General features: G+C 40.1%; 1 protein-coding gene across 1 annotated transcript in view; it reads left to right on the top strand.

Moving 5' to 3' along the window:
• The window catches only part of PRLR (prolactin receptor), a 158,712-nt gene extending 139,938 nt beyond the window's left edge, over positions 1-18,774 (top strand). The window contains exons 4-10 of the mRNA XM_004385244.2: positions 1,441-1,573; positions 3,388-3,557; positions 10,601-10,770; positions 12,237-12,378; positions 13,874-13,973; positions 14,694-14,763; positions 17,456-18,774. Coding sequence (XP_004385301.1) covers positions 1,441-1,573; positions 3,388-3,557; positions 10,601-10,770; positions 12,237-12,378; positions 13,874-13,973; positions 14,694-14,763; positions 17,456-18,475 — 1,805 coding nt within the window. The 3' untranslated portion in view covers positions 18,476-18,774. The remainder of the gene's footprint in view (positions 1-1,440; positions 1,574-3,387; positions 3,558-10,600; positions 10,771-12,236; positions 12,379-13,873; positions 13,974-14,693; positions 14,764-17,455) is intronic.
• Positions 18,775-27,882: the final 9,108 nt, after the last annotated feature.

Below are 27,882 nucleotides of genomic sequence, written 5' to 3'. Positions count from 1 at the left end.
CAAAGTCGAGAAGGGGAGAGTGTTGACATGTCGTAGGGTTGGCAACCAATGTTACAAAACAATATGTGCATTAATTGTTTAATGAGAAACTAATTTCCTCTGTAAACCTTCATCTAAAGCACAATTTAAAAAAAAAAAAAAGCTCTCCTCTCTGTTCCTGACTTCCTGAGCAAAATGCTAGGACATCCTGCTAGGCCAAAAGGAGCATCAACAGAGGTTGTACAGACATATGTAGTTGCCTTCTCCAGCCCAGCAGCATCAGGGCAAACTTCCAAGGTTACTTATTCCCTCTTTGGCCATGACAGCCAAGAAAGAGAAGAGGGAACCAGATCACCAAGAGCTTTGGGGATTAGGCAACTAAATATTCTATCCCCTTGACATTGTGCCTTTCACATCACCTCATTCAGACCTCTAGCTTTCAGCTCTTAGATAATAAACGAAAACCAAAAACCTGTTGCTGTCGAGTCAATTCTGACTCATAGCAACCTTATAGAACAAAGTAGAACTGCCCCATAGGTTTTCAAAGGAGTGGCTGGTGGATTTGGACTGCTGACCTTTAGATTAGCAGCTGAACACTTAAGCACTGTACCACCATGGCCCCTAATAACCAGGAAAGAAGCTATCTACTCTTCTACCTCTTACCATGACACCTACCGCAAAAAGAACCATAGAATTACAAAGAAGGCCTTTGGCACCTCACCACAAAAAGACTCAAGGAAAAAGAGGGAAGAGACTGGGTCATATGGTCAGAGGTTAATGGACACAAGGAAAAGTGAAGGGAAAAGGAAGAAAAGGAGGAGATAAGAGTAGATAGAAAGAAATCAGCTGAGGACAGTCTCAAAAAAAGGGAGCATCAGTGATACTGTTTAAAAAAAAAGGTTCAAGAACAGAGATTGAGTGAATTGTGTGGAAATGGGAGAAAGATGGAAGTTCTTGCTCAGAGGTGCCAAAGAGCAATGTGTTGACTAATTGTCTGTAAGATGCTTGTACCTGGGAACAATGCTTTTTATGGTCACCTGTACACTGTGGGCAGGTATTAGCTTTATAGACTCCCTGGGATTGCAGAGGGGCACATACTCTTCAAAACATATATATCCATCTCACTCTTGATGCTCACTCTTCTTATCACTGAATTGTTGATATTTTACAATTAGTCACTGTGCCTTACATAGGTATTTGATATCCCCATCTTGAAGTACCCCCTCCCGTATACACACACCATCCCAAAGCTCTACCTCTGGAAATCCTACCGACATTGGGATAGCCCACAGAGGAGTGTTGCAGAATGCTGATGCTTTGACACTGCTGAGTCCCCCACCCCTAGGCCTCTTCTTCCCAAGGCTTTGTCGCTCACCTGGATCCCATCAATCTACTTCAATAACCAGCAAAATGATTAAACAGATTTTAATATTGACTCTAGTGTCTTCTGGCTTTTTCTAGGATACTCACCTCCTGGAAAACCTGAGATCATTAAATGCCGTTCTCCCGAAAAGGAAACTTTCACGTGCTGGTGGAAGCCTGGGATAGAGGGAGGACTTCCTACCAATTATACTTTGACTTACCACAAGGAAGGGTAAGAAGCTTTCTTCTCTCTTATCAAATTCTACAAGTGTTCTCACACACCAGGCGAATATAATGCCGGTCCTGAGTTGGAATTACCAATGCTTTCCCTGGATTTGGGGCCCTGGTGACACAGTGGTTAAGAGATATAGCTGCTAACCAAAAGGTCAGCAGTTCAAATCCACCAGCCACTCATTGGAAACCCTACGGGGCAGTTCTACTCTGTCCTATAGGGTCGCTATGAGTCAGAATCGACTCGACAGCAACGGATTTGGTTTGGTTTTTTGGTCCCTGGATTTACACAAACAAAGCTCATACCACTAAGTGTGACGTCTACGTCCACATTCTCCTGTTATGTCCTTAAGGAACTTTCTCAATACGTAGACGCTTATCAGCCACAGCAGCAATGCAATAATAACAATGTTTTACATGTTATAACTGTCACAAATATAGGCTGCAGCCCAAGGCTACATATAAAAATTTCCTAATTGCTAATTATTAATGCTCATCAAAAACTTTGTGTCACCTTTTTTTTTCAGTATATGTGTTAATTTTGTGACATACAGTTACCAGTTGATGTCAAGGTGATTCCAACTCATGGTAACTCCACGTGTTTCAGAGTAGTATTGCTCTCTATAGGGTTTTCAATGGATGTGATCTTTCAGAAGTAGATCGCCAGGACTTTGTTCTGAGGAACCTCCTGGTGGACTTGAACCTCCAACTTTTTGGTTAGCAGCCAAGCGTGTTAACTGCTTGCACCTTATCTAAAACAGTACCATGTAATCCTTGACAACCATGGCATGTTAACTTTTCAAACTTGTTTCATGTCCAGGAAAATAAAGAACCCTAGTAAGGAAAAAGGATGATGTTTTTTGCTTAGCTAATTGTTGATCCAACACCCATGATTTCCTGGAGGTCATATTTGGACATAAGTTTCTGTCAGGGCCAAACAAGGTCATCTATGTGTGAGTATTTTGTTGCACTCACAATGAGACCCTCCTGGAAATCCTGGGAAAGCTGCACCCTTCTCCAGTAAACAAAACATTTAGTTACTGATGGAGACAGCTGGTCCACTTGCCAAAGATGACATTTTGTTGTACACAAAACTGTCCTCCCACTTGGGACGCAAACGCACGGCACATAAACAGGTTTCAGGAACTCCAACAGGCAACCAGAATCAAATATGCCTCAAAGCCTGTGCGATGTGTCTTGAGTTGAGGCTCCTAAGTCTAAAGGTGGAAAACTTAATGAGCCACTTGGGCCTGAAATTGTTCCTATCAGAGTAATTTCACTCTTGCTGACTTGGTGCCCCCTAAAATAAACCAACATCAGTTTTTCTCACCTTGGATCTATTTATGTTCTTAACAATGAAATGTGATTCAACACATACGTGCAGTAAATGCTGCATTGTGCATTACCCCACTATGCGTGTACGCAGGTGAAAGTCCACACTTCAGGCGATGACCCAGTAGCGGTGCCCTGGGTATGGCAGTGCCTTGACCATTGAAAGCTCATGTGTTTATTGACAGGGAGCACATGTCACAAAGCTCACAAAAACCTCTAGAAGGGAAGGGCTGGTGAGCAGCAGAGTAGTTTAGTCCCTAAAAAAACCCTTCACATCTAGAAACTACTAGTCTCTTTTCCTAGCTTCCTTCTCCAGCACTCTCTTCCATCTTTCACTCCCAGCTGGAAGGGGCAGTGAACAAAAGCTTAGGGAGCGCTTTTTCAGCTCTGGTTTTTGCATTCAGAGTACTTGATCCCCAAAAGCCAGTGATATTGGTCTTTGTATTACTTTCTTATTCACTCTTAATATATAACTCATTGCAGAGAGACAATCACCCATGAATGTCCAGACTACAAAACTGGTGGCCCCAACTCCTGTTACTTTAACAAGAAGCACACCTCCATATGGAAAATATACATCATCACAATAAACGCCACTAACAAGATGGGAAGCAGTTCCTCGGATCCACATTACGTGGATGTGATTTATATAGGTAAGGGGAAGGGAGTGGATGAGGAATTTGTGATTCCATTATTTATTCACCAGTAGTCAAACTCAGTTTGAGTCTTCTGGGCTTTTGGATGGATTCTTCGGGAAAAAAAAAGAGAAAGTTATGATATTCAAAATGTCAACCCTGTTTTTTTTTTTTTTTTTTTTTTTTGGTTTTAACAGAAAGAAATTTATTTTCTCACAGTTCAAGAGGCTGGAAGTCTGAATTCAGGGTGCCACCTCTAGGAGAAGGCTTTCTCCCTCTGTTGGCTCTGGAGGAAGGTCCTTGTCTCTTCTGAGCTTCTGCTCCTGGGCAATCTTCATGTGGCTCTCTCTATTCCCCTATCTCTGCTTCTCTTGCTTGCTTGTTTAATCTCTTTTATATCTCAAAAGAGATTGACTTACACTAATCCTGTTACATTAACATAACAAAGACTATCCATTCCCAAATGGGATTATAACCATAGGCATAGAAGTTAGGATTTACAACACATAGTTTGGGGGGTCACAGTTCAATCCATAACATTCCACCCTTTGGCCTCCCAAAATTCACATCCTTGCCACATGCAAAACACATTCACCCCATCACTTCATCCCAAAAGTCTTAATCAACTCCAAGTCCAAAATCTCATTTCTGAATCATCTAAATCAAATATGAGAAAGACATTAGGCATACTCCATCCTGAGGCAAAATTCCTCTTCATCTGTGACCCTGTGAAATCTAGAATATGAGTTATCTGCTTGCAAAATACAATGGTGGAACAGGCACAAGATAGACATTTCCATTACAAACAGGAGAAACTGGAGAGAAAGAAGGAATAACAGGCACAAAGCAAGTCCAAAACCCAGCAGAACGATTTACATTTGCTCTCAAAGCTTGAAAATAATCCTCTGTTCTTTGGGACTATCTGTACAATGACCCCACCATATAGACTCTGGGTGTTGACCACACCCTCTGAATTCTAGGTGGAGGCCCCTCCTCGGCCCTGGGCTTCAGCTCTACCCTCCAGGCCCACCAGGATAGCAACTCTGTTCCCTCAGCTTTGGGTGGCCCCATTCTCCTAGTCCATCTGAGTGAAACCGCCCCCTTTGGCCCTGGCAAGTCCCATTCTTCTGTCCCATGGGCATGGAAGCCCTGCCCCCTCAGCTTTGGGCAGCAACTGCATCTCCACGTCACACTTTAATGGAAGCCCCACATTCTGGAACCGAGTACTGGCAAAGATCTGACTCTCTGAAACCTAGGAGGCTGTGGCCACATCCTTTGAAATCCAGGAGATAGTGTCCCCACCCTTTGAAATTGAGAAGGCTCTGCTTTCCATACTCCTTCAACAGTTCTGCTGATCTCCGAGCTGCTCCAGGGATGAGCCTTTTCTTTTCTTGGAGGACAACAGATGTAGCTCCTTTGGCCTGTTTCCTGCCTATAGAATTCACAGAGGCAGATAGTGTTCTTTCCTTTTATTCTTTCTCTTTCTCCTTCAATCTAAGCTAATGGGTTTTCTGCTGTGGTAGTTGGTTAGAGCCATCTGTTACAGGATTAATCTCGTTAACAAAAGATTGTGTATCCACATCTTTGTTGAACATTCTAGGACACATGTCCTTAGTTTGTACAATAGAATTTTCCAAATCTTTAAGTTTTGTTTTCATTTTACATGGTTCATTTTTAAGTCCATCTCTTTCCTTTTGCATTTTACTATAAGTGGCAGGAAGAAACCACATGGCCCATGTAAGATCTTACTTAGAAATCTCATTGGCCAGATATCCAAGTTCATCACTTACAACTTTTACCTTCCACCAAACATTTGGACATAATTCAGATAAGTTCTTTGCCACTGCATAAAAAGCATCACCCTTCCTCCATTGTCTAATCACATGTCCATCATTTTCTTTTAAACCCTCACCAGAAGTACATTTAATGTCCACGTTTCTAGCAACATTCTGTTGCTGGTACCATGTGTATTCTCTAAGATGATAGAGACTTTCCTTTTTTTTTTTTTTTTATTGTACTTTAGATGAAGTTTTCCTCAACTGACTATTTTAAGCCAATTTTCATTGAGTTCATCATTCATGACAATAAGGCTGGTCCTTGCAATAATTGTCTTCCTGTGTGTCTAATTGACCCTTGTCCTCATTCTTTTCCACCCAGCGGGTATGTTCTATTTATGCTTCTCTTGTCAATCCTTCTCTCCTGCACTCCCCGTACAATTGATGTCCACTTCTTCCATGGCAACCTGGAATTTCTTCTTTCTCTTCATGGAAGATAGAGCTGCTCCACGGAGTAGCAGCTTTTAGAAGGGAATCATCTGGTTCTGGGCCCACAGGAGTTGTTCCAGTTGCTTTGCCCCAAATTTAGCGTTGCTGCTTTCCAACTGCAGCTACTATTTTGCAAAGAATTGAGGAGCAAATAGTGCTACTTGAGCAACAGGCTGGAGGCCAAGATCACAAGGACAATGTCTGCAGAAGTCATTAGTAAAGTAAAACAAAGACAACCTGAGAGATGCTTTTTGCTTTGCATGACCAACATTGAGCTGCAGGGTAACTCAGCATGACTGTAGTGGACTTTATAGTTTAGCAAGAATGACAAAAATTGGCCAGTGAAAACCTTATGAATATCAGCAGAACATTATCTGATACAGTGCTGGAAGATGAGGCCCTCAGGTTGGAAGGCACTCAAAATATGGTTGTGGAAGAGCTGCCTCCTCAAAGTAGAGTCAACCTTAATGAAGCAGATGGAGTAAAGCTTTCTGGACCTTCATTTGCTGATGTAGCATGACTGAAAATGAGAAGAAACAGCTGCAAACATCCATTAATAATCAGAAAGTGGAATGTATGAAGTATGAATCTAGGAAAGTTGGAAATCATCAGAAATGAAATGGAAAGCATAAACATCAATACCCTATTGTCATAGACTGAATTGTGTCCCCCAAAAATATGTGTCAACTTGGTAAGGCCATGATTCCCAGTACTTCTGTGGTTGTCCTCCATTTTGTGATTGTAATTTTCCTATGTGTTATAAATCCTAATCTTTGCCTATGGTTAATGAAGCAAGATTAGATTATGTTAAAGAGGATTAGGGTGGGATTGTAACACACTTACTAAGGTCATATCCCCGATACAATGTAAAGGGAGTTTCCCTGGGGTGTGTCCTGCACCACCTTTTATCTTACAAGAGATGAAAGGGAAGGGAAGGGAAGGGAAGTGAGTAGGGGACCTCATGAAAGAAAGCAGGGCCGAGAGCAGAGCGCATCCTTTGGACCTAGGGTTCTGCACGGAGAAGCTCCTATTCCAGGAGAAAATTGATGACGAGGACCTCCCTTCAGAGCCAACAGAGATAGAAAGCCTTCTTCTGGAGCTGGTGCCCTAAATTTGGACTTCTAGCCTACTAGACTGTGAGAGAATAAACTTGCGTTTGTTGAAGCCATCCACTTGTAGCATTTCTGTTATAGCAACCCTAGATAACTAAGACATCTAGGCATTAGTGAGCTGAAATGAACTGGTACTGGCCATTTGTAATCAGACAATCATATGGTCTACTATGCCAGGAATGACAAATCAAAGAGGAATGATGTTGCATTCATCATCAAAAAGAACATTTCAAGATCTATCCTGAAGTACAATGCAGTCAGTGGTAGGATAATATCCTTACCCCTACAAAGAAGACCAGTTAATATGATTATTATTCAAATTTACATACTAACTGCTAATGCCAAAGATTAAGGAATTGAAGATTTTTACCAACTCTTGCACTCTGAAAATGATCAAACATGCAGTCAAGATGCATTGATAATTACTGGTGATTGGAATATGTAAGTTGGAAACAAAGAAGGGTCAATAGTTGGAAAAATATGGCCTTGGTGATAGACACAACACCACAGTTTGCATGATAGAATTTTGCAAGAGCAATGACTTATTCATTGCAAATACCTTTTTTTCAACGACACAAATGGCAACTATACACATGGACCTCACCGGATGGAATAAACAGGAATCAAACTGACTACCTCTGCAAAAAGAGACAATGGAGAAGCTCGATATCATCAGTCAGAATAAGGCCAGGGCCAACTGTGCAACAGACTATCAATTGCTCATATGCAAGTTCAAGTTGAAGCTGAAGAGAATTAAAACAAGTCCACAAGAGCCAAAGTACAACTTCAGTATATCGTACCTGAATTTGGAGACATCTCAAGAACACATCTGACACATTGAACACTAATGACCTAAGACCAGACAAGTTGTGGGATGACATTAAAGATATCATACATGAAGAAAGCAAAAGGTCATTAAAAAGAAGGGAAAGAAAGTAAAGACCAAAATGAATATCAGAAGAGACTCTGAAACTTGTTCCTGAAGGTAGAATAACTAAAGCAAACAAAAGAAATGATGAAGTAAAACAGCTGAACAAATTATTTCAAAGGCCAGTAGAGAAGACAAAGTGAAGTATTATAATGAAATGTGCAAGGGCCTGGAGTTAGAAAAACAAAAGGGAAGAACACGCTCAGCCTTTCTCAAGCTGAAAGAGCAGAAGAAAAAATTCAAGCCTCAAGTTGCAATATTGAAGGGTTCTATGGGCAAAATATTTGATGATGCAGGAAGCAACAAAAAACGATGGAAGGACTACACAAAGTCACTGTATCAAAAAGAATTGGTCAACGTTCAGCCATTTCAGGAGATAGTATATGATTAAGAACGGATGGTACTGAAGGAAGAAGTCCAAGCTGCACTGAAGGCATTGGTGAAAAACAAGGGTCCAGTAATTGACAGAATACCAATTGAGATGTTTCAACAAATGGATGCAATACTGGAAAAGCTTACTCATCTATGCCAAGAAATTTGGAAGACAGCTACCTGGACAACCAACTGGAAGAAATCCATATTTGTGCCCATTCCAAAGAAAAGTGATCCAACAGAGTGCGGAAATTATCAAACAATATCATTAATATCACACGCAAGGAAAATTTTACTGAAGATAATTCAAAAACTCTCGCAGCAGTACATCAACAGGGAACAGCCAGAAATTCAAGCCAGATTCAGAAGAAGATGTGGAAAAAGGGATATCATTGCTGGTGTCAAATGGATCTTGGCTGAAAGCAGAGAATACCAGAAAAGATGTTTACTCGTGTTCTATTGACTATAAAAGGCATTTGACTGTGTGGATCATAACAAATTATGGATAACATTGTGAAGAATAGGCATTCCAGAACACATAACTGTGCTCATGCAGAACCTGTACATAGACCAAGAGGCATCTGTTTGAACAGAACAAGGTGATATTGTATGGTTTAAAACCAGGAAAGATGTTTGTCAGGGTTGTATCCTTTCACCATACTTGTTCAATCTGTATGCTGAGCAAATAGTCTAAGAAGCCAGACTATGTGAAGAAAAATGTGGCATCAGGATTGGAGAAAGACTCATTAAAAACCTGCGATATGCTGATGACACAACCTTGCTTGCTTAAAGTGAAGAGGGCTTGAAGCACTTACAATGAAGATCAAAGATCACCACCTTCAGTATGGATTACACCGCAGCATAAAGAAAACAAAAATCCTCCCAACTGGACCAGTAAGTAACATCATGATTAACAGAGCAAACATTGACGTTATCAAGGATTTCATTTTACTTGGATCCACAATCAACACCCATGGAAGCATCAGTCACAAAATCAAACAATGCATTGCAGTGAGCAAATCTGCTGCCAAAGACCTCTTTAAAGTGTTAAAAAAGCAAAGATGTTACTTGAAGACTAAGGTACACCCAACCCAAGCGATGGTGTTTTCAATCACATCATATGCATGTGAAAGCTGGACAATGAATAAGTAAGACTGAAGAAGAATTGATGCCTTTGAATTATGGTGTTGGAGAAGAATATTGAATATGCCATGGACTGCCAGAAGAACAAACAAATCTGTCTCGGAAGAAGCATGCCAGAATGCTCCTTAGAAGTGAGGATGGCAAACTGTGTCTCACATAGTTTGGACATGTTATCAGGAAGGACCAGTCCCTGGAGAAGGACATCAAGCTTGGTAAATAAGAGGGTTATTGAAAAAGAGGAAGACCCTCAACAAGATAGACTGACACAGTGGTTGTAACAATGGGCTCAAACATAGCAATGATTGTGAGAATGGTGCAGGACCGGGCAGTGTTTTGTTCTGTTGTACATAGGGTTGCTATGAGACAGAGCCGATTCGATGGCACCTAATAACAACAGGACAAATTATGGCTTGTCCCAGACTGAACTCAGTCTATGTCTAGGGAGTTGCTAACTAGCTCCAAGGTTACCCCATACTTCCTGATTTATACACAGTGGCTGACATATAGTAAGCACTCAAAAAATGGTAGCTATCATTTTTCTAGTAGGAATTCAGTAAAAATTTGTTGAATGAATGAATGGGTCAACAGGCTGTTGTGAGGTCACTGAAAGCATCATTACCAAAACTCCAGACCTCTCGGCACACTTTAATAATTTAATATCTGAGAGAATGGATTCCACTTAGCAGAGGCAGTAATATGTATACTGAATGTAAAATGTAATTGCTGAAGCAAAGCAGATGGAATCTGTAAACCTGTTATCTTCAAAGTTATAAATATGAATAGATCTTTCACAAAAACAATGTGTGTGCCACCAATGAGAAACTTGCTCCCAGCTGAGGGAAGTAAGCTATTTGAAATCCCTGTCCTGTAATATTCCTCTCCTGCCCAACCTTCATTTTCAAATCCTAGCCTAATTTGTATCACCTGGTCCGTGTCATCGTGAAGATTATTTGGGTAGCTATCTGATCCTAGCGACCCAAAACTGCAAAGTGGTGGAGAACAAGTGAAGAATGAAATCTCAGCCACTAATTATTCTTACCATTCAAACCTCATCTTTAAGCACAAACATGATTGATCACATACTTAGAGGCAGAAGACAGGGCCCTTGTCTTTCAGGGGCTTATAATGCAGATGGGAAAAGTGGGTTGATACATACAAAGTGCAATTTGTGATAGAAAATGGTAAAGACCAAATAAAGGTCACAAACAATGAATGCTACTGGAGTTTCTTTCATATCTGCAGTTGAACCAGACCCTCCTGTGAACCTGACTTTAGAAGTAAAACAACCAGAAGACAGAAAACCATATCTATGGATAAAATGGCTTCCACCCACACTGGTTGATGTAAGCTCCGGTTGGCTCACACTCCAGTACGAAATTCGATTAAAACCTGAGAAAGCAGCCGAGTGGGAGGTGAGTTAACCAGAAACTTTGGAAGGAAGCATGTTCTTTGGCAGGGGTGGACCTTCACAACTGAGAACAGATCATTCCTCCTAAGTCTTGGGCCGCCATGTTGGCTTCCCAGTGCTGATGTGATTCACTCAGGTGTGGTAGTGCCTTCTCTCCTCTGGTGGGATTGATGGAGGTGCTCATTGCAGCTTTCCTAGGGCTAGTTTCTTGCACTGTGTAGTCTCTTCCACTAGGTCCCCAACTTGCCTCCCTCAGCATATCTTAGATCTAGACACTTACGAGAGTACTTAAATGACATTCCAAATCAAAACCAAATCCATTGCCTTTGAGTCAATTCCCACTCATAGTGACCCTATAGGACAGAGTAGAACTGCCCCACAGGGTTTCCCAGGAGCAGCAGGTGGATTAGCATTGCTGATCTTTTGGTTAGCAACCTCAGCTCTTAACCACGGCACCAACATTAGGTAGGGGAAAAAAATATTTATGTGTACCTGTCCATGGTCAATGGCTGTGTTTTTAAAACAGTTCAACATAAATAACATAGTAAATTACACGCATTATGAAATTCTGCCCTTAAGTACTTTAGTATACATCTTTTTTAAAAAAAAAAGATTTTCTAACATAGCCAAATAATATCACATGTAAGGAAAAATAATTATAATTCCTTAATATCGTCTAATAGCCAGTCCATATTCTAACTCCCCCAATTACTTCAAAAATATCTTTTACTGCTAGTTTGTCCAAACCAGAATCCACTCCAGGATCACACACTGTGGCACATTGTTATATTTCTTCTATCTCAACGAACTCAGAAAACTGGGCCGTTGTCTCATAGATTGTTCCACCTTCTGGATTTATCTCATTAGTTTTTTGTGGTATCATTTAGCTAATTTTGCTACCCCCTGTATTTCCTGTTACTGGTGAGATTCAGGTTGAGTAATTTGGGGCAAGAATACTTCAGAGGTGATACTATGTACTTCATCTTGCATCTAATCAGGAGACTCAGTATCTGATGACTATGCTAAAACTAACTGTTGGATGGGGGAGGTGACAGCTCGATCCGATTGTACAGTGTTGCTTAATCTTGTAGTATGACTTCAGCATACATGGATGCCCAGTTCTCTTCCACCTAGTGGTTTTAACATCAATTAATAATCCTTGAATCAGTTATTTCATTAAGGTTTCCAATATAACAATTTTCTAATTTTATTATTTTTATTTTGGGGAGATATTTGTCTATCTGAAATAGAGTTCCAAATGGAAAGAGAGAAAACCTGTTAAATTTTTGTGTGCACAGTTTTAAAGGGGAGAAACAGATGGGGTTGAGAGGGTGGAATGATGAGAACAGAGTATCTGCTAAGTCTGGTTCATCAGCCTAACTCCTCTAATACTTTACTATTAAGGAAAAAAGTCTCTTGTCTTCATACCTAAAATTAGAAGTAACATCTGTTTTCCATGTTCCTCCTTAGACCCATTTTGCTGGGCAACAGACTCAGTTTAACGTCCTCAGCTTATATCCAGGGCAGAAATACCTTGTCCAGGTTCGCTGCAAGCCAGACCATGGATTCTGGAGTGAGTGGAGCCCAGAGAGTTCCATTCAGATACCTAGTGGTGAGTGTCTTGACTGGATTTTGTTTATCCTCCTAAATATTTTTACAACAGAATGTAGTTACCAAATTTGCACATAGTACCTACTAATGGGGAAACTATTTTGAGCCTTAACCAGAAGAATAAGCAGAAATGGGTTTATCATCTCCTCACCCAATACAAAGAGATTTGGAAGGGTAGCATTGCTCCCTGGATCATTGGCTGTGAATACCAGTTTCCAGGATAAGGCTACAGACCTGGACTTGGCATGTCTCAAAGTCTTGATGGCCACTTACATTCGGCTCATCCATCTTCCCCACTATCACTGGGAGGGTCCAGCTAAGGTCATTATCTGATTCTTCCAGAATGTATTAGGTGGTATCCCTTCTCAAAGGCATCAACTAATTTTCAGTCTCTCATAGCAATGACATGACGGTCTCTTGGTCAAGACATAGCATATATTAAGCACTTCATCCTAACAAAACTTTAGGCTAGTTCCGTTAAATATGCTGACTTGCATTACATAGGGGAGTGATCATTCATCTTGCATTTCTATAGAACTTTGCAGTTTACAAAGTCCTCGTTTGGTCCCCCTCAACCATCTCAGATGTTCAGAGGGAATATAATTACCATTAGAAATTAAAAGCAAGGAAACTGAAACTGAACAAAGTTAGGAGTCTTACCCAGAACCACATGGCAAAGCCTAGCTCTTCACACAACTTTCCCGGACTAAGTACCAGTGCATTCATTGGCTCGGCGTACAGGAAAGAACATGGAACTATGCATCATAAGACTTACACATGCATCTATCCAGCTCTGGCTCTTACTAAATAAAAGAACAGGGTCTAGGGGCAGACTGTTGTTGTTGTTGTGTGCTGTTGAGTCGATTCCAACTCATAGCGACCCTATATGACAGAGTAGAACTGTCCCATAGGGTTCCTGGGCTATAATGTTTACAGGAGCAGATCACCAGGTCTTTTCCCCCACAGAGCTATTGGGTGAATTCAAACCACTGACCTTTTAGTTAGCATACAAGCACTTAACCTTGCACCACCAGGGCCCCTAGAGGGACTTCCTGGGTTCAAATCCCAGACTGCAATGCTATAGTTACATGACCATGAGCAAGTCACTCTTTGAGTCTCCATTTCTTCATCTGTAAAATAAGACAATATATGTAAAGAGCATAACACTATTTCTGGCTCTTAGTAAGAACTCAATAAATGTTAGCTTTAATTATTATTACTGCAACTGACTGTGATTTTGAGTTCCCCCTTTAAGGATCAAATCAAATAATATGTGAAAGGATTTTGAAATGTATATAATAAAATATTTAAAACATATTAAAATATTAGTACTATTGAGAAATAATCCTTTATTAGTATTAGTTGGATTGCTGCTCAAATGAAAAGATGTATAGGTATGGGGAAAAACTCTTGAGTTCAAAAGTTTCATTTATTGTGTTTATTTGTTTTTAATGACACTGCATGTGATCAAAGTGTTCTGGCTGCTTGTTTTGCAGACTTCACCATGAAAGATACAATCATGTGGATCTCTGTGGCCATTCTTTCCGCCATCGTTTGTTTGATTATAGTCTGGGCATTGGCTCTGAAAGGATACAGGTACAGTAACATCTCTCAGTCCCCCTCAAAATCATGATTGTCAGGGATAATGGTCAAAAAGATAATACAAAGATGATGAAAACCTATAGAGAATCCAAGCACCTCCTTTTAGCCATTAGTCACAGCATGTTCATCCATAAAATCTTTTATCAGTGCTAACAAAAGCAGAAAAATGGACTTGTTTGAGGCTGGTAGTCTGTCTGTCAAATGGAGGCCCACAGTTGTGAAAAAGTAAAAATCTGGCAACACCAGTTAAAACCAAAGAAAGCAAATAGTCTAACTAATCCACTAAGTTCAGAATCAGCTTCCTAAATTAGCCAAAGATCATTTTTCTATGTTGTGGTTAGTTACCATCAATTTGATTCTAATTCATGGTGACCCTATGTGTAGAGTAGAACTACTCAATAGATCTTTCAAATCTATGACTTTTTGGAAGCAGATCACCAGGTCTGTCTTCCAAGGTACCTCTGGGTGGGTTTGAACCACCAACCTTTAAGCTAGCAGTCAAGCGCTTAACCATTTGTGCCACCCAGGGACTTTCTATAAGCCTCTGTAATTATCATCTTCCCCATTGATTGTTCATTTCAGATAGCCCCAGAATGCCTTACCCCTAACCACCTTAGCCCAAGTAGCAGATATTTGGGGGGTAATACTAATCTTTTGAAAATTACAAAGGGGAAGATTTGTCATTTATATCTAATATCATGCATTGTTTTATAGCATGGTGACCTGCATCTTTCCACCAGTTCCTGGGCCAAAAATAAAAGGATTTGATACTCATCTGCTGGAGGTAAGTGCCAGAGGAGGCTATAGTGGGACTCTCTGCTTTGTAACTATTAACTTAGCACATGACCCACAATCCCTGCCAATTCAGCCTGGCCATCTCATTCATCCTTCCCCAGCTGCCCTTTCTCTTTAGCAAGTGTGTGAACAGAAAGATGTGTGACTAAGTGACGTGGATGCACTGTTTCTGTTTCTGCTGTGGCACTGGCTGCTGTGTATGTGTGTGTGTGCACATACATTGTGTTCATGCATGCCGATGTGCATGTAGTCAGTGGAATGAGGAAGAGGAAAAGGTGAGTACTTCCAAAGTGCATGAAGAGCCAGAGGGATGAAGGTACAAATTATCAGACATGAACTGTCGGAGGGCAAAGTAAGAAAGCCAAAGAAACATGAAAACACATAGACATTTGCTAGATTCGTTAGGTTTGCCCATAAGCACAGAGAGAAATATTTGTACAAATAACCAGTTTAGGTAGAGGATGGATATTTTATATGAATACAAAGCAGGGACCCACCACCACTATCTCCATCATAAATTGGTAAAAGTTTCCACGTGAATGCTCTTTAAAGGCCATAGTAACAGACTATCCAACTATAATCATTGCTCTGTTTGACCACACAGTTGAGATTGGATCGATGAGTTGAGGACTAGTGTTTGCCAGAGATCATTTAGATTGATTCAAGAGGGAATTAAATGTAAGTGTTTTAAGTGAAAAGAGGGGTTAGAATATTTTTATTCCTCTCCATGTTGAAATAAATGGTTTTAACCTAACACTGATGTCTATAAAAGCAATTACCCATACATTGTCTCACTTGACGCAGGTGCTGTGAGGAATGTGAGAAGTGAGCCCCAGAGGATGTGTCTGGTCTGAGTTCAGTCAGGTTGCAAATATTAGAGCAAATTGTAGAGCCCAGGCATTAGGGTTCCTGATCCAGTGCTCTTACCCAACTGCCCAGTCCTAGCATTGGCCTTTATATACCAGCGTGAACATCTCAGCTAAGTTAACTATTGCCTAGCTTACAACTTGATCTTCTAGCTACAGACAATGAAGGATAAAATAACTGCTTTTTGAGTCCAAAAAAAGTTTTAGTATTCTTAATTATATTATGTCTTAGTTCCTTAGTGCTGCTGTAACAAAAATACCACAAGTGGGTGGCTTTAAAGAACAGGAATTTATTTTCTTGCAGTTTGTGAGATAAAAGTCCAAATTTAGGGCATGGCTGTAGGGGGAGGTCCCTCCTTGTCACTAGCCCCATGAGGATCTTGACATTCCTTGGCATACTTTGTGTCTGTCTTCCCCCTGTGCGTATTCTGCTCTTTTTATAACTCAGAAGTGATTAGGTATAGGAGCCACAGTACTCTGGTATGCCCTCATTAACATAATAAAGGAAAACCCCTATTTCCAAACAGTGTCATATTTACAGGTACAGGAGTTAGTATTTCAATACATATTTTGGAGGGGCACAATTCAATCCATAACCAAAAAACCAGTTGCCTTCAAGTCAGTTCCAACTTATGGTGACCCCTGTGTGTAAGAGTAGAAGTGTGCTCTATAAGTTTTCAATGGCTGATTTTTCAGAAGATCACCAGGTCTTTCTTCCAAGGTGCTTCTGGGTAGACTCAAACCTCCAACCTGTCGGTTAGCAGCCGAGCACATTAATTGTTTGCAACACCCAGGGCCTCCCAATCCATAACACATGCCTCTAATCTTCAAAAGAACCCTGCCAGATGGGTACTATTATCCCCATTTTACAAATGAAGAAACTGAGGTTCAGAGAGAAACTTGTCAAAAGTCATATACCTAATAAGTGACAAAGCCAAGATTTTGTCATAGGTCTGTGACCTAAGTCAGAGGAACAGGAAGAAGAAGGGGAAGTAAGAGAAGGTACAAGAGGAAGAAGGAGGGAGAGATGGAAGATAGAGAGGAGAAGAAGGAAGTAGAGGAATAGGAGGAAAGGGAGAATATATAGGATAGAAAGAAGAGAGGGGAAGGAAGAGGGTAGGAAAGAAGAGAAAGAGGAGAGAGATTAAATGGAGTAGAAGGAGAGGAGAAGTGGGATAGGAAGAGAAAGGAGGAGAAGGGAAAGAAAGGGAGAAGGAAAAGGAAGAGGAGAAGGGAGAGGAGGAGAAAGAAATAGCAGGAGAAGAAAGAGACAAGAATCAACTTACTATTGCCAAATTCTAGAAAGGTTAGGAAGCCAGCAGCCAGACTTCAGAGACACTCTACCTGTGATCCCAAAATGCTGAATGCATTCATGGGCACAATGGTTTTAGATGTTTCACAAATGTTTACTTATGTATGCAATAGTTACATGTTTATTTAAATGTGTGGTTAATATTTGCACATTAAACTCATGATTATTATTGTTTACAGACTAGGTTAAAATCATGAGTTGATTTTTTGAAAGTGTTGTTGGGTGCCATCAAGTCAATTCCAATTCATAGCAACCCCGTGTGACAAAGTAGAAATGCCCCATAGGGTTTCCTAGGCTGTAGTCTTTATGGGAAGAGATTGCCAGGTCTCCATGAGGTGATTATAGGTGGTCTGGTACATAAATGTCTGAAGTTTGGGGATTCTGCTAGGCTGTTACCACATCCCAACTGCCCATGGTAACAAGCAGACCAGATATGGCTCTGCTAGGATGCTGATTTGGTATGAAGCTAACAACTGTCTCTCCTTGTGTTTGTGTTTTAATAGAAGGGCAAGTCTGAAGAACTCCTGAGTGCCCTGGGATGCCAAGACTTTCCTCCCACTTCGGATTGTGAAGACTTGCTGGTGGAGTTTTTAGAAGTGGACGACAGTGAGGACCAGCGGCTAATGCCAGCCCACTCAAAAGAACACCCAAGTCAAGGCCTGAAACCCACTCACCTGGATCCTGACAATGACTCTGGCCGGGGCAGCTGTGACAGCCCTTCCCTTCTGTCTGAAAAGTATGAGGAATCCCGAGCAAATCCCCCCACATTCCACACTCCCAAGGTCACTGAGAAGCCAGAGAATCCTGAAGTAAATATTACCTGCACCTGGGACCCCCAGGACATTCACTTGGAAAGTAAAATATCCTATTTTCATGCTGGCGGATCCAAATCTTCAACATGGCCTTTACCTCAGCCATGTCACCACAACCCGCTCTCTTCTTACCACAGCACTGCAGATGTGTGTAAGCTGGCTCTAGGCCCTGTGAGTGCAGCTACCACTTTGTTAGATAAAACAGAAAAGGATGTTGTAGAAGCTTCTAAAACCATTGAGACTGAAGAGGAGGAAAAGACAGACAAGCCAAGGGAGGTGGAAAGCTTCCCTTCCAAGACTGACCAAGAAACAGCATGGCTGCTGCCCCAGCAGAAAACCCCTTTTCTCGCTGCTAAACCCATGGATTATGTGGAGATTCACAAGGTCAACAAAGATGGAGCACTAGCGTTGCTACCAAAGCAGAAAGAGAATAGCAACAAAAGAGAGAAGCCTGATACTCCAGAAACCAGTAAGGAGTATGCTAAGGTGTCCAGGGTGATGGATAACAACATCTTAGTCTTAGTGCAAGACCCCCGAGCTCAAAACAGGGTTTTGTTGGAAGAACCAGTCAAGGAAGCTCTTCCATCACTTCGACAGAACCAAGCAGAGGAAAACCTGGCCTGCTTCACTGCGACACCAGACAACTGCAGACTCCAGATGGGGGGTGTGGATTACCTGGATCCCACCTGCTTTACGCACTCTTTTAACTGATAGCTGGACTCATGGAATGATCGGTTACAGTGTGATTTTTCTTCAGGTAACACCACAGAGTTAATGAAATGCAATCTGGTAGAGAATATGCAAAAGCGTGGTTAGAATGACACCACTAAAACTCACTTGCTGTTCACTCCTTTCCACGTGCTCCGTCTTCAGCCAGTTCCCTTTCCTCCAACAGCTGATTCCAGAACAAAGCGTTTTGTTTCCTAACTGTGATTTGTAGATTTTCTTTTTTGCTATTAGTTATAAAGTTTGTGATCAATGAAATAAAAGCACATTGCTTAGCATCCATGAGGGCCAGTGCCAATAGGTATATCCCTTTGGAAAAGGTTCTCATTGTTTGGTATGTGACAGAAAGAAATAAAATAGACAAAATTGTTTACCACAGGAAGATGAAAGTTATGGAGAAAATGCCATGAAAACCGCTTTTGGAAACCAGTTGCTTAACCTGTGTACTTCCCTTTCATTTTATTAATCCTGAAATGGTTAGCATTAACCAAACACTACACACTTAAAGAAAGAACACATTCCAGAACACCAGACAAATTGTTTACATGTTCCCATACCTTACTGCTGCAGATATGCAAGTAAAAACCATGCCTCTAATTTTTTCATAAAATAGTTTGAATATGCTGAGCATGGATATTTTTCTTCTAAATTCTATTTCATTCTAAAGCCTCTAGAGAACATAGTTTGGAAAATAAAATTTTCTTACAGAAGAAGCAAATGAATTTCATGTGGTAAATCTGTCTAAAATGTTTTCCTGCTTCATTTCAGCATGATAGATAACTTATTATACACCCTAGTCTTCTCTTAGTGGAAAAAATAAAATCCCAAAAGACTAATTTTAATTTAAAAGATAATCACAGCAGGATGCTCATGGGAAAACTGCCTTACTGTACATACAAATTCTACTTTAATACAAACCCAAAAGTTTAACAATGTATTTTTGAAGACTATTTTTCTATCACTTAGGTAAAATAAAAGGCTATTTTCTATCTTCCCAGTACAGCTGTTTACATATTCAGTGGGTACAGTATTTTCTGCTATGAAGTTATAATGAGTATTTATAGTACGTAGTAGTGTATGCAGTCCCTGTTTGTGAAGTAAAATGCCATACTAACACAAAACCCACTGAAGAATATGAATTGGATGACAAAACTCAATTTCCAACACAGTATTGTATAGTTTAAGTTTTTTTTCAACTCTAAGATATTTTAAATGACAACAACCACCACCACCAACCTACGGTTTTAGGACTCTCCACAGACCAGAAATTACTTCTCCTGTGAGTTTAGGGCCACTCTGGGGCTTTTGCTCTTCTGTGGGTGAATCTTCATAAAGCTAACATGGAAAATGAGAGTGTTGACCTCTAGCACGCTGTTTCAGAGAGGGGTTTTTGTTTTGTCTTTTGTTTTTTTGAGCAGTCTTGGGCAGCAAAGACATTTAAAGCAAAGGCAGAAGTTAGTTATCTCTCTGGAGTAGATCCATTTGCAAAATCTTGGCAGAGAAGGAGAGGATGCTCAGGTCAGAAGCGTCCAAATAAAAGTCCTAGGAAACTAGGCATCTGTGAAGAGGTGGAAACAGCTCCAAACGCCAGGGTATGGCAATGAGAGTCTCCACAAGAGCAGGCACCCTGATTGGGGTCAAAAATCTGAACCTCCATTTAAAAAGGCACATCTGTGACTCCTCTGCTCCTTGGCCAGCCTTCCTTTAGTTTTCATTTAACCTGATGGTGCAGGCCCTGCATAAGCCCAGATCTCATTGCTCCATTTGTCTTCACGAGCTGGACATAGAGAACAGGAGCTCACCTCTGTGAGTTACATGTTCCATTTCAAAAAGACTGTGTTGATAGAATTGGACTCAGAGGTGCCCTGATGTTGGAAAGTGAACACGTTGCCAGTGCTTCCAGAATTGCTAAAGTAATAGATCTGAGGCTCTCTTTTCCCAATATCTGAACAGCATCCTAGGAGTGAAGGAAGAATTTGGGAAAGTTGTTCAAGCTCATTCAATCCCCACGCAAAGTGATCTGAGGACCAGCAGCATCAGCATCCATTGGTCACTGGTTAGAAATGCAGAATCTCAGGCCCTTTCCCAGACCTATAGAATCAAAATCTGCATTTTACTAAGAGCCCCAGATGATTCGATGCACAGTAAAGTTTGAGACACGTTGCCCTTGATGACCATTTCCACTAAAGAGTATTTTAGTGCATGGAAACCATCCTGTCTTAGATAGTACAGATCAAGTCTGTTTGACCTGTAGTTTATAACTTTATAGTGCTCAGAACAACAATGGCTCAAAGAGCAAGTGTAATTAACACACACAAAAAAACCCACTATTAGTGATTTAAGACTCACATAGTTGTAGAAAGACTGGCAAAAGTATACACAACTTCTAAAAGGGCCCAGGAATTTTTTTCACCTTGAGCGGCATTGACCAAAGACCATATACGTTTAAAGCCAATACTGACTAAACCTTTCCCAATCTAGCCCATTCTTCTCCAAGATGTGTATCAATTACTCTGATAGTTTGACAACTTAAAAATAACCTATTTTTGACATATAATTTGGCATATATGAAAAAATATGTTATGGCTTGAACTAATATCCCTAACCCCTCCAAAAAAAAATGAGCTACTTATTAAGTAAAATCAAGACTATAATTCTATGGTCAATTAGTAGCATTTATTTGAATTGAATTTTTTTCATGGTCTAGCATATTTTTTATCAGTCATATAGCTGGTCAAATGGGAGGACTCAGAATGGGGTTCAAGTGACCTGGGTTCTAGCCCTGTGTTTCTTTCCATGGACAGATTAATTCCCTGTCTTGGCCTCAGTTTCCTCATCTGTATAATGGAAGTATTTGATTAAATGATCTTTAAAGCCCTTTTAAGCTCCAACTCCTTGATTCCATGACTCAGTGAATATTTTCCACCAAAGATGAGTCTGCCCAATCTCTTGTATTTTCATTAAGCTAACAAATGATTGCTCTTCATCATGGGAAAACAGTCTTCAGCTCATTATACTTCAGCTTTTAAATCATTAGTTCTAGCAGGTCTTAACATATTGCATATGCATTTTATAAATTATATAGGTGCAGATACATATTCCAAGTATATATGCAAATATGCATAGAGGGACGAGGCATGACATAGAAAAGAGGCCTATTGAATGAGGATCTTTTTTTTTTTAATTATCTTTTGCTGAATCACTCCATGTTCATTCCTTGCTGAGCCCATCAGCCCCTAATCTCTTTTCTTTTATCTGTCTGCTGCTTCTGATATTTTTTTTCTCTCTTCGTGGACCATTTCACAGTTGACAGCCTTCTACTCTGAGTTAGAAAAAAGTCATGTTCTTATAAACAAATACCTGAGTATTCAAATTACAAAGCATATGGAGACTAGCTATAGCCAGTGGTTACTTTATGGAAGCTTATGACCCAAACTGCAAGATGCTGCCTGGTCCTTTTTAACAAATGGGTGGGGATGAGGCACCCTGATATGAGCACAAGTTATTATCAGCAGCATCATTGACATTTAACAGACTCTACATTCTCCTAAGTGCCTAAGACCAACCCCCTGGTAGGAAATTATGTGCTAAGGACTGTGCTTTAACTGGTTTGGTCCAAAGGGGGTCAATCCCTTACCACCTGTACAGGTTCAAGGCAGTTTGACTTCTTGTCCTGTGGTGACCCAGCTGACCCAACTCATACAAGTTGAGCAACCAGAGGCTCCCAAGTTCTAGGCAGAAAATTTGCTGTCTCTTTCAGGAAGCTGCCCACCATGCCCCTCACTTGCAGAAAGACTTGGCCCTGCCTTTGTAACTTTCCCATCTCCTAAGAGTAAACAAGAAAGAGACAGATCTGTACACGTTACAAAGTGCCTTTCTTCTCTTTTCTAAAAATGTTTTCTTTTCGCAAGATAAGTGTTATTGATTGGAAAGTCAAATTTACTTTATCTGTATTTCATCATTTATGTAAATGAAAGGAGAGACAAAAAGTGGAGAAGCCAGAAAAGAAATGGTAAATGGTCCAAGGACCAACCAGCAACATTGTCCGGTGAATTTTTGTTTGTTTAATTGAATTAACATAGAGCTGTGTGAATAGTGTAACTTAACTTCGTATGATAAGAAATTAACTCTGGCTAGGATTTTGGGATAAGTCTGACACCCTATGATTCGAGATTCTCAATTTAAAAGTGTACTGATGCACTTTTGAATGTCTTTGAATAATATGCCTGGGTCTGAAAAAGAAAACATATCCACACTTTGAAATTTTGCACACAGACAGACAAATATAAATGGCTCTGGATTATAGTCCCCAGTGTTGCTAACATAAGAGATGTCATTAATGAAAACCTCATGTATACGTCACTGGACAAATCTCTTCTGCCTTTTTGGTTGAAGCACAATAGTATCATCACTAGGGTAGTAGACTGAATACTCAACAACCACATTGCTGCCACTAAACTAGTTCTATGGACTTGGGCAAGTCCTTTAAACTCTGGCCACCAGTTCCCTCACTGGTTAAATAAGTGGGTTGGCATCATATGTTTCTTAGATCCCTCCCAAGTGTAACCATCTTTGATTCTCATAATCAAAGGCCTGGGTGCAGGACAGGAAAGCATTGCTGACAGCCTCTTAACCTGAAGCAGTCAACACCTGCAACAGGATGGCTACAAAAGTGTCTAAGAGAAGAACAAAGATCCATTCCTCCAAGTCACAATGATTTAACATTCTTGTTTCTCCTCTTCCCTAGTAGCTTTATGTACTTGTAGGCTTTTACTCCTTCCCTCCAGAGTCTGGAACCCTGATGGTGTAGTGGTTAAGAGCTATAGCTGCTAACCAAAAGGTCAATAGTTCAAATCTACCAGCTGCTCCTTGGAAACTCTATGGGGGCAGTTCTATTCTGCCCTATAGGGTCACTATGAATTGAAGTTAACTTGATGGCAATGTGTTTGGTTAGGTTTTTTTTTGGTTCTCCAGGATCTAAATTTTTTCTAAGAGATAGTTCCATGCAGGGATCTGCAAGAAACTAAATTATTCATATAAAATGACTGCAAAGGATTGAGTGAAACATTAAATCAGCTATCACACAGGTATCAAGGCCCAGGTGTAGGGCCACAGGTATAGCCCTATTTGCATGCTTAGAGATTCTAGCCCAGGTGCGTTAACTAATTAATTCAAAGACCATTAATAAATCCGAGCTATGTTAATGACCTATGTACTGGCTGTCTTATGCAGAAACTGAAAGATACAGCATGGTTGCTTGAGAGTTTATAATCTAACAAGAAGTTCTATTTGTAATGATGACCTGGACTTAGTTCTTGGTTAGCAGGTATATCATCTGCAAATCAAACAGAAGTTCTGTCCTCAGACTTTTGTTTATCAGGAAGGTGGCTTTTGGTCTGGGACTCTCATGTTATCAATTTCAGTGAAAGAAAAGGATGGAAAATAGGACATTTTCAGAAGGTAATGACATCTCAGGATTCTACAAAATGCCCAAAGTAGCCCATTAAATTCAAATGATGTTGGAGGTGGTTAATCTACAGTCTAGTCAGTGTTCTGAACTTATGGTTCTGAGATGTATGTAGCTCACAACGCTGTAGGCAGCCACTGTTTTATCTACATAAATTCCTTTGATTTATGAACTGATTTCAAGTCAGGAAACAGAGAGATATGTGAAGTGGAAAAACATATCTCATTATGTGGCTGGTAGACAGAGGGACTCTTAGGTAACCTTAATCTACTTATTAACCATTTGCTTGCTGCTGATTTTAAAAATAATAACTCTAAAAACTTCAGCTACTGAGATAGTAGTATCGTGAATAACCTGGAGTAGTTACAGTCAAATTATGCTTCCCCTAGATAAACTTCAAAATACAGACTGTTTTTCCATGCCAATTTCACATGTCCTGGGGAAAAATATTTTTATCACATTATCTAAAATTGGAAAACTACATGGGAAAGAGACTTCTTCTGGAAAAGTTTGTTTTATAAAATTCCTGATGAAATGATTTTGAATTTTTCAAAGTAACTACCTCCCCTTTGTGTCCTAACGTACTTCAAAGCTGCTTGTTGTTTAGAAATGAAAGATGTCATGCCTCATTCTTTGAATGTTTTTGGTGGTACATTTGCCATGTGATAATCCTGACTTTAAAGTAACTGTTATATTAAACTTATATTGCTTTATGTGGTCCAAAAGTACATGCCACATTGAAATATATAATCCTTATATTGTGTAACTCATTATGTAACACAATGAAAATGATTATTTAATGACTTGCAATCTATCCACGTGTAGTTTCGACATGATTGTGTGTATGTCTATAAAACAAAACTGAAAAAAAAAATGTAATCGTATAGTTCTGTTGAAATCGTGAATGTACTAATTTTTTTTCTTTATCTTTGTCTAGAAGTAGTATAAACTGCCATTGTGCAGTTGACCTGGGGTGTTACATGTTTAAAGTACAATCCAACAACTGTTTAAAAGTGAAGTCCCCAGCTTTGCTTCACGTGACTTCTGATGCTGCTTGAGTGTGAATTGCATCAAGAGGCCTGCTTTTGTGCTTCATCGTTCATTTTAAACAATGTTTAGGAATCTCATGTAGAAACCAAAGCAACTGAGAGCCAGCCTATCTGGCAATCTGTGTCTTTTGTAAAGCCATATTGAAGTAAAGATTATATAATAGCAAAAGGTTCCATGTTTTCAAAGCTGTCACTACCTCTGCTTTTTGTTTTCTTTCCCTAGAAAAAGCCAAGAGAATTTCTTCAACATTAAGCAGGAAATTTGAGGTGATTGTTACAATCAGTTGCTAGAGTTTTGTTTTGTTTTGTTTTTTAACATGAAACACACCTTCTGATTCAACATTTTGCAGGTTTATACTAGGTTTGCTCAATAACACTTCTACGTTTTTACATTTTATAAGAACTGCCTGACGAATAAGAGTCAGAAAGAATACACAGTAAGTTAGCAAATGAAAAACCAACAACTCAATAGAGTGCAGATTTTTTCAAAACTAAAAGTCACCACAAGGTGATGATCCAAAGCCATGATAACATTTCTGACAGTTTTATTTCCTTAATCTCCCTAGGGAGTCCCTGGGTGGCAAATGGCGAGCTCTCAACTACTAACCAGAGGTTGGTTGTTCAAACCTACCCAGAGGCACCTTGGAAAAAAGGCTTGGCTATCTGCTTCCAAAAGGTCACAGCCTTGAAAACCCTATGGAGCACAGTTCTACTCTGCGACACATGGGGTCAAGATGAGTTCGAATCAACTCTATGGCAACTGGTTTTTTAATCCCCCTAGAAATAAATCTTCCTTATTTGATTTTGGCTATCAAATATATTATGGTATGGGAAAATAGGCCATTTATCAGAATTAACCTTCTTTCAATTTTAAAAAGTCATTTCTACTTCTAGTGTTATAATGTCTAGTCTTTTTTCTTGAGAAGACTATGGTTATCTGCTTTGTTATCTTCCATTTTTAATTCTGTAAAACTGTGATTATTGTACTTTGTGCTTTCTGTTTGCCATGGATTCATTCAATTGGTTCCTTCAATTCTGAGGGGGACAACATGGACAGTTAAATCCTTGTCACTTGTATGAAAGATAATGCTAACTTCTATTATTATAATATCTTCATTTTTACTACACGCCAAAAACAATGCTTGCCAAACAAATTCTTAGACATCCCAGTCTAATATGGTCATTATATTTCTATCGATGTCATTATTGAAAATACCCAGCTCAGTGCCTGGCTCAATAAATGTTTATTTCCCTTGCCTACCTTCCTCTATTGTTTTTCTTTTACACGGAAATGAGCAGAATAATACATATTGTGGCTGAAGCAATTTTCTCAAAGAATTTTTGCTGCTAAAGGATCTATAATCAGGAAATCGTTTATGCAAGTTGGACCCAAACAATTTTCCTCCTTTATCCTCACAGTTCTGTATGATTGAAAGACACAATTCCCCTTTTTACTGCATTCTTTTTCACGGAAGGGAGTCCCTGGGTAGCACAGTGTTAAGCGCTGGACTACTAACCAAAAGGTTGGCAGCTTGAACCAACCTACCAAGAGACTCCTGGAGGTATCTGCTTCTGAAAGTTCATAGCCTTGAAAACCCTATGGAGTGTAACTCTATCGGTACACATGGGGTCACCATGAGTCAGAATCAACTGCACCAGCAACTGGTTTGGTTTTTGGTTTGGTTTTCACAGGAGAGGCTGCTAAAAATAAAGTGAGTCAGAATCAAGTGCCTGGGGCTCAAACCACAGAAGCTCATTTAGATATTATGAAATAAAGAGAAGGACTAACCATTTAAAATAATAATAATAAATGGAATCCTTTTGAATAGTATGATTCATCCATATTGCTAACAAAAATCCATCCATATTTCTAACAGATTAAGCGTAAATGGATAACCTTTCACTTTTAACGGATCTAAATCTAGACAACTTCACTTACTGTTCATGCTAGTGTTTCAGAATTTGAACAAGTGTGGGGGTTTCTTTTCCAAATCTTCCTCTGCCTCCTCTTAGTTCTCTAACGTCATGTCTTACAGGGGAAAGAAAAGTTTCTTTCTTACGTGAGTATCACACTCCAAAACTTGGCTTCAGTCAAAGAAGCATCAACTCTCCCATGCTTATATTGGAGCCATCAGCATTCTTGGGCTCCCTTTTGTTTTTGAGCTGTGAAACTAGGAATGCCAATCACCAGACACAGCACTCATGCAATTAATGGTGCGCAGAAGGGACAGGTAGCTGATTTCCCAAGATTATTACATGTGCTTTCCTGAAAGAAAAAAAGAAACTTACATATTGCCATATCCTGCCAGAATCCCATCTGAAACTTTAACCCAGTCAGACTTCCTCCAACTTACTAAACTAGTTACTTATTATCATTTATACGTTCTCAGTCAAAGGTCCAAATTTTTTAGGAGCTGAGAGACACAACTTCAATTTAGTAGGAGTCTTGAAATCTCAGGGTGGTCCAGGTGGGAGTGGGGAGGAGTATAGGAAATAGGGTTATTGAGAAGTCCCCTTATGCTACTCGGGGAGTGGGTATTTGAGGAGGGTACCAACAGGGAGCTTCCTGTATAGAATATGGGAAGGGAAACCCCTGCTGGCTTTACTTCTGAGAGTCTTGTGAAACTGTGCAGAACAGACTGGGCCTGTTCTTGATATTATAAAGTGTATTCTACTTTGGAGGTAACTACTCCTACATCAAAGAGCCCTGGCATCCCAGTGGTTAAGTGCTGGGCTGCTAACCGAGAGGTTGGTGGTTCGAACCCACCAGCCGTTCCACTGGAGAAAGATGTGGCAGTCTGCTTCTGTAAAGATTTTCAGCCTTGGAAATGCTATGGGGCAGTTCTGCCCTGTCCTATAGGGACACTATGAGTCAG

This window comes from Trichechus manatus, unplaced genomic scaffold (assembly GCF_000243295.1).
Source record: "Trichechus manatus latirostris isolate Lorelei unplaced genomic scaffold, TriManLat1.0 scaffold00135, whole genome shotgun sequence".
Classification (NCBI taxonomy): domain Eukaryota; kingdom Metazoa; phylum Chordata; class Mammalia; order Sirenia; family Trichechidae; genus Trichechus; species Trichechus manatus.
This window is presented reverse-complemented; position numbering and strand designations above follow the sequence as displayed.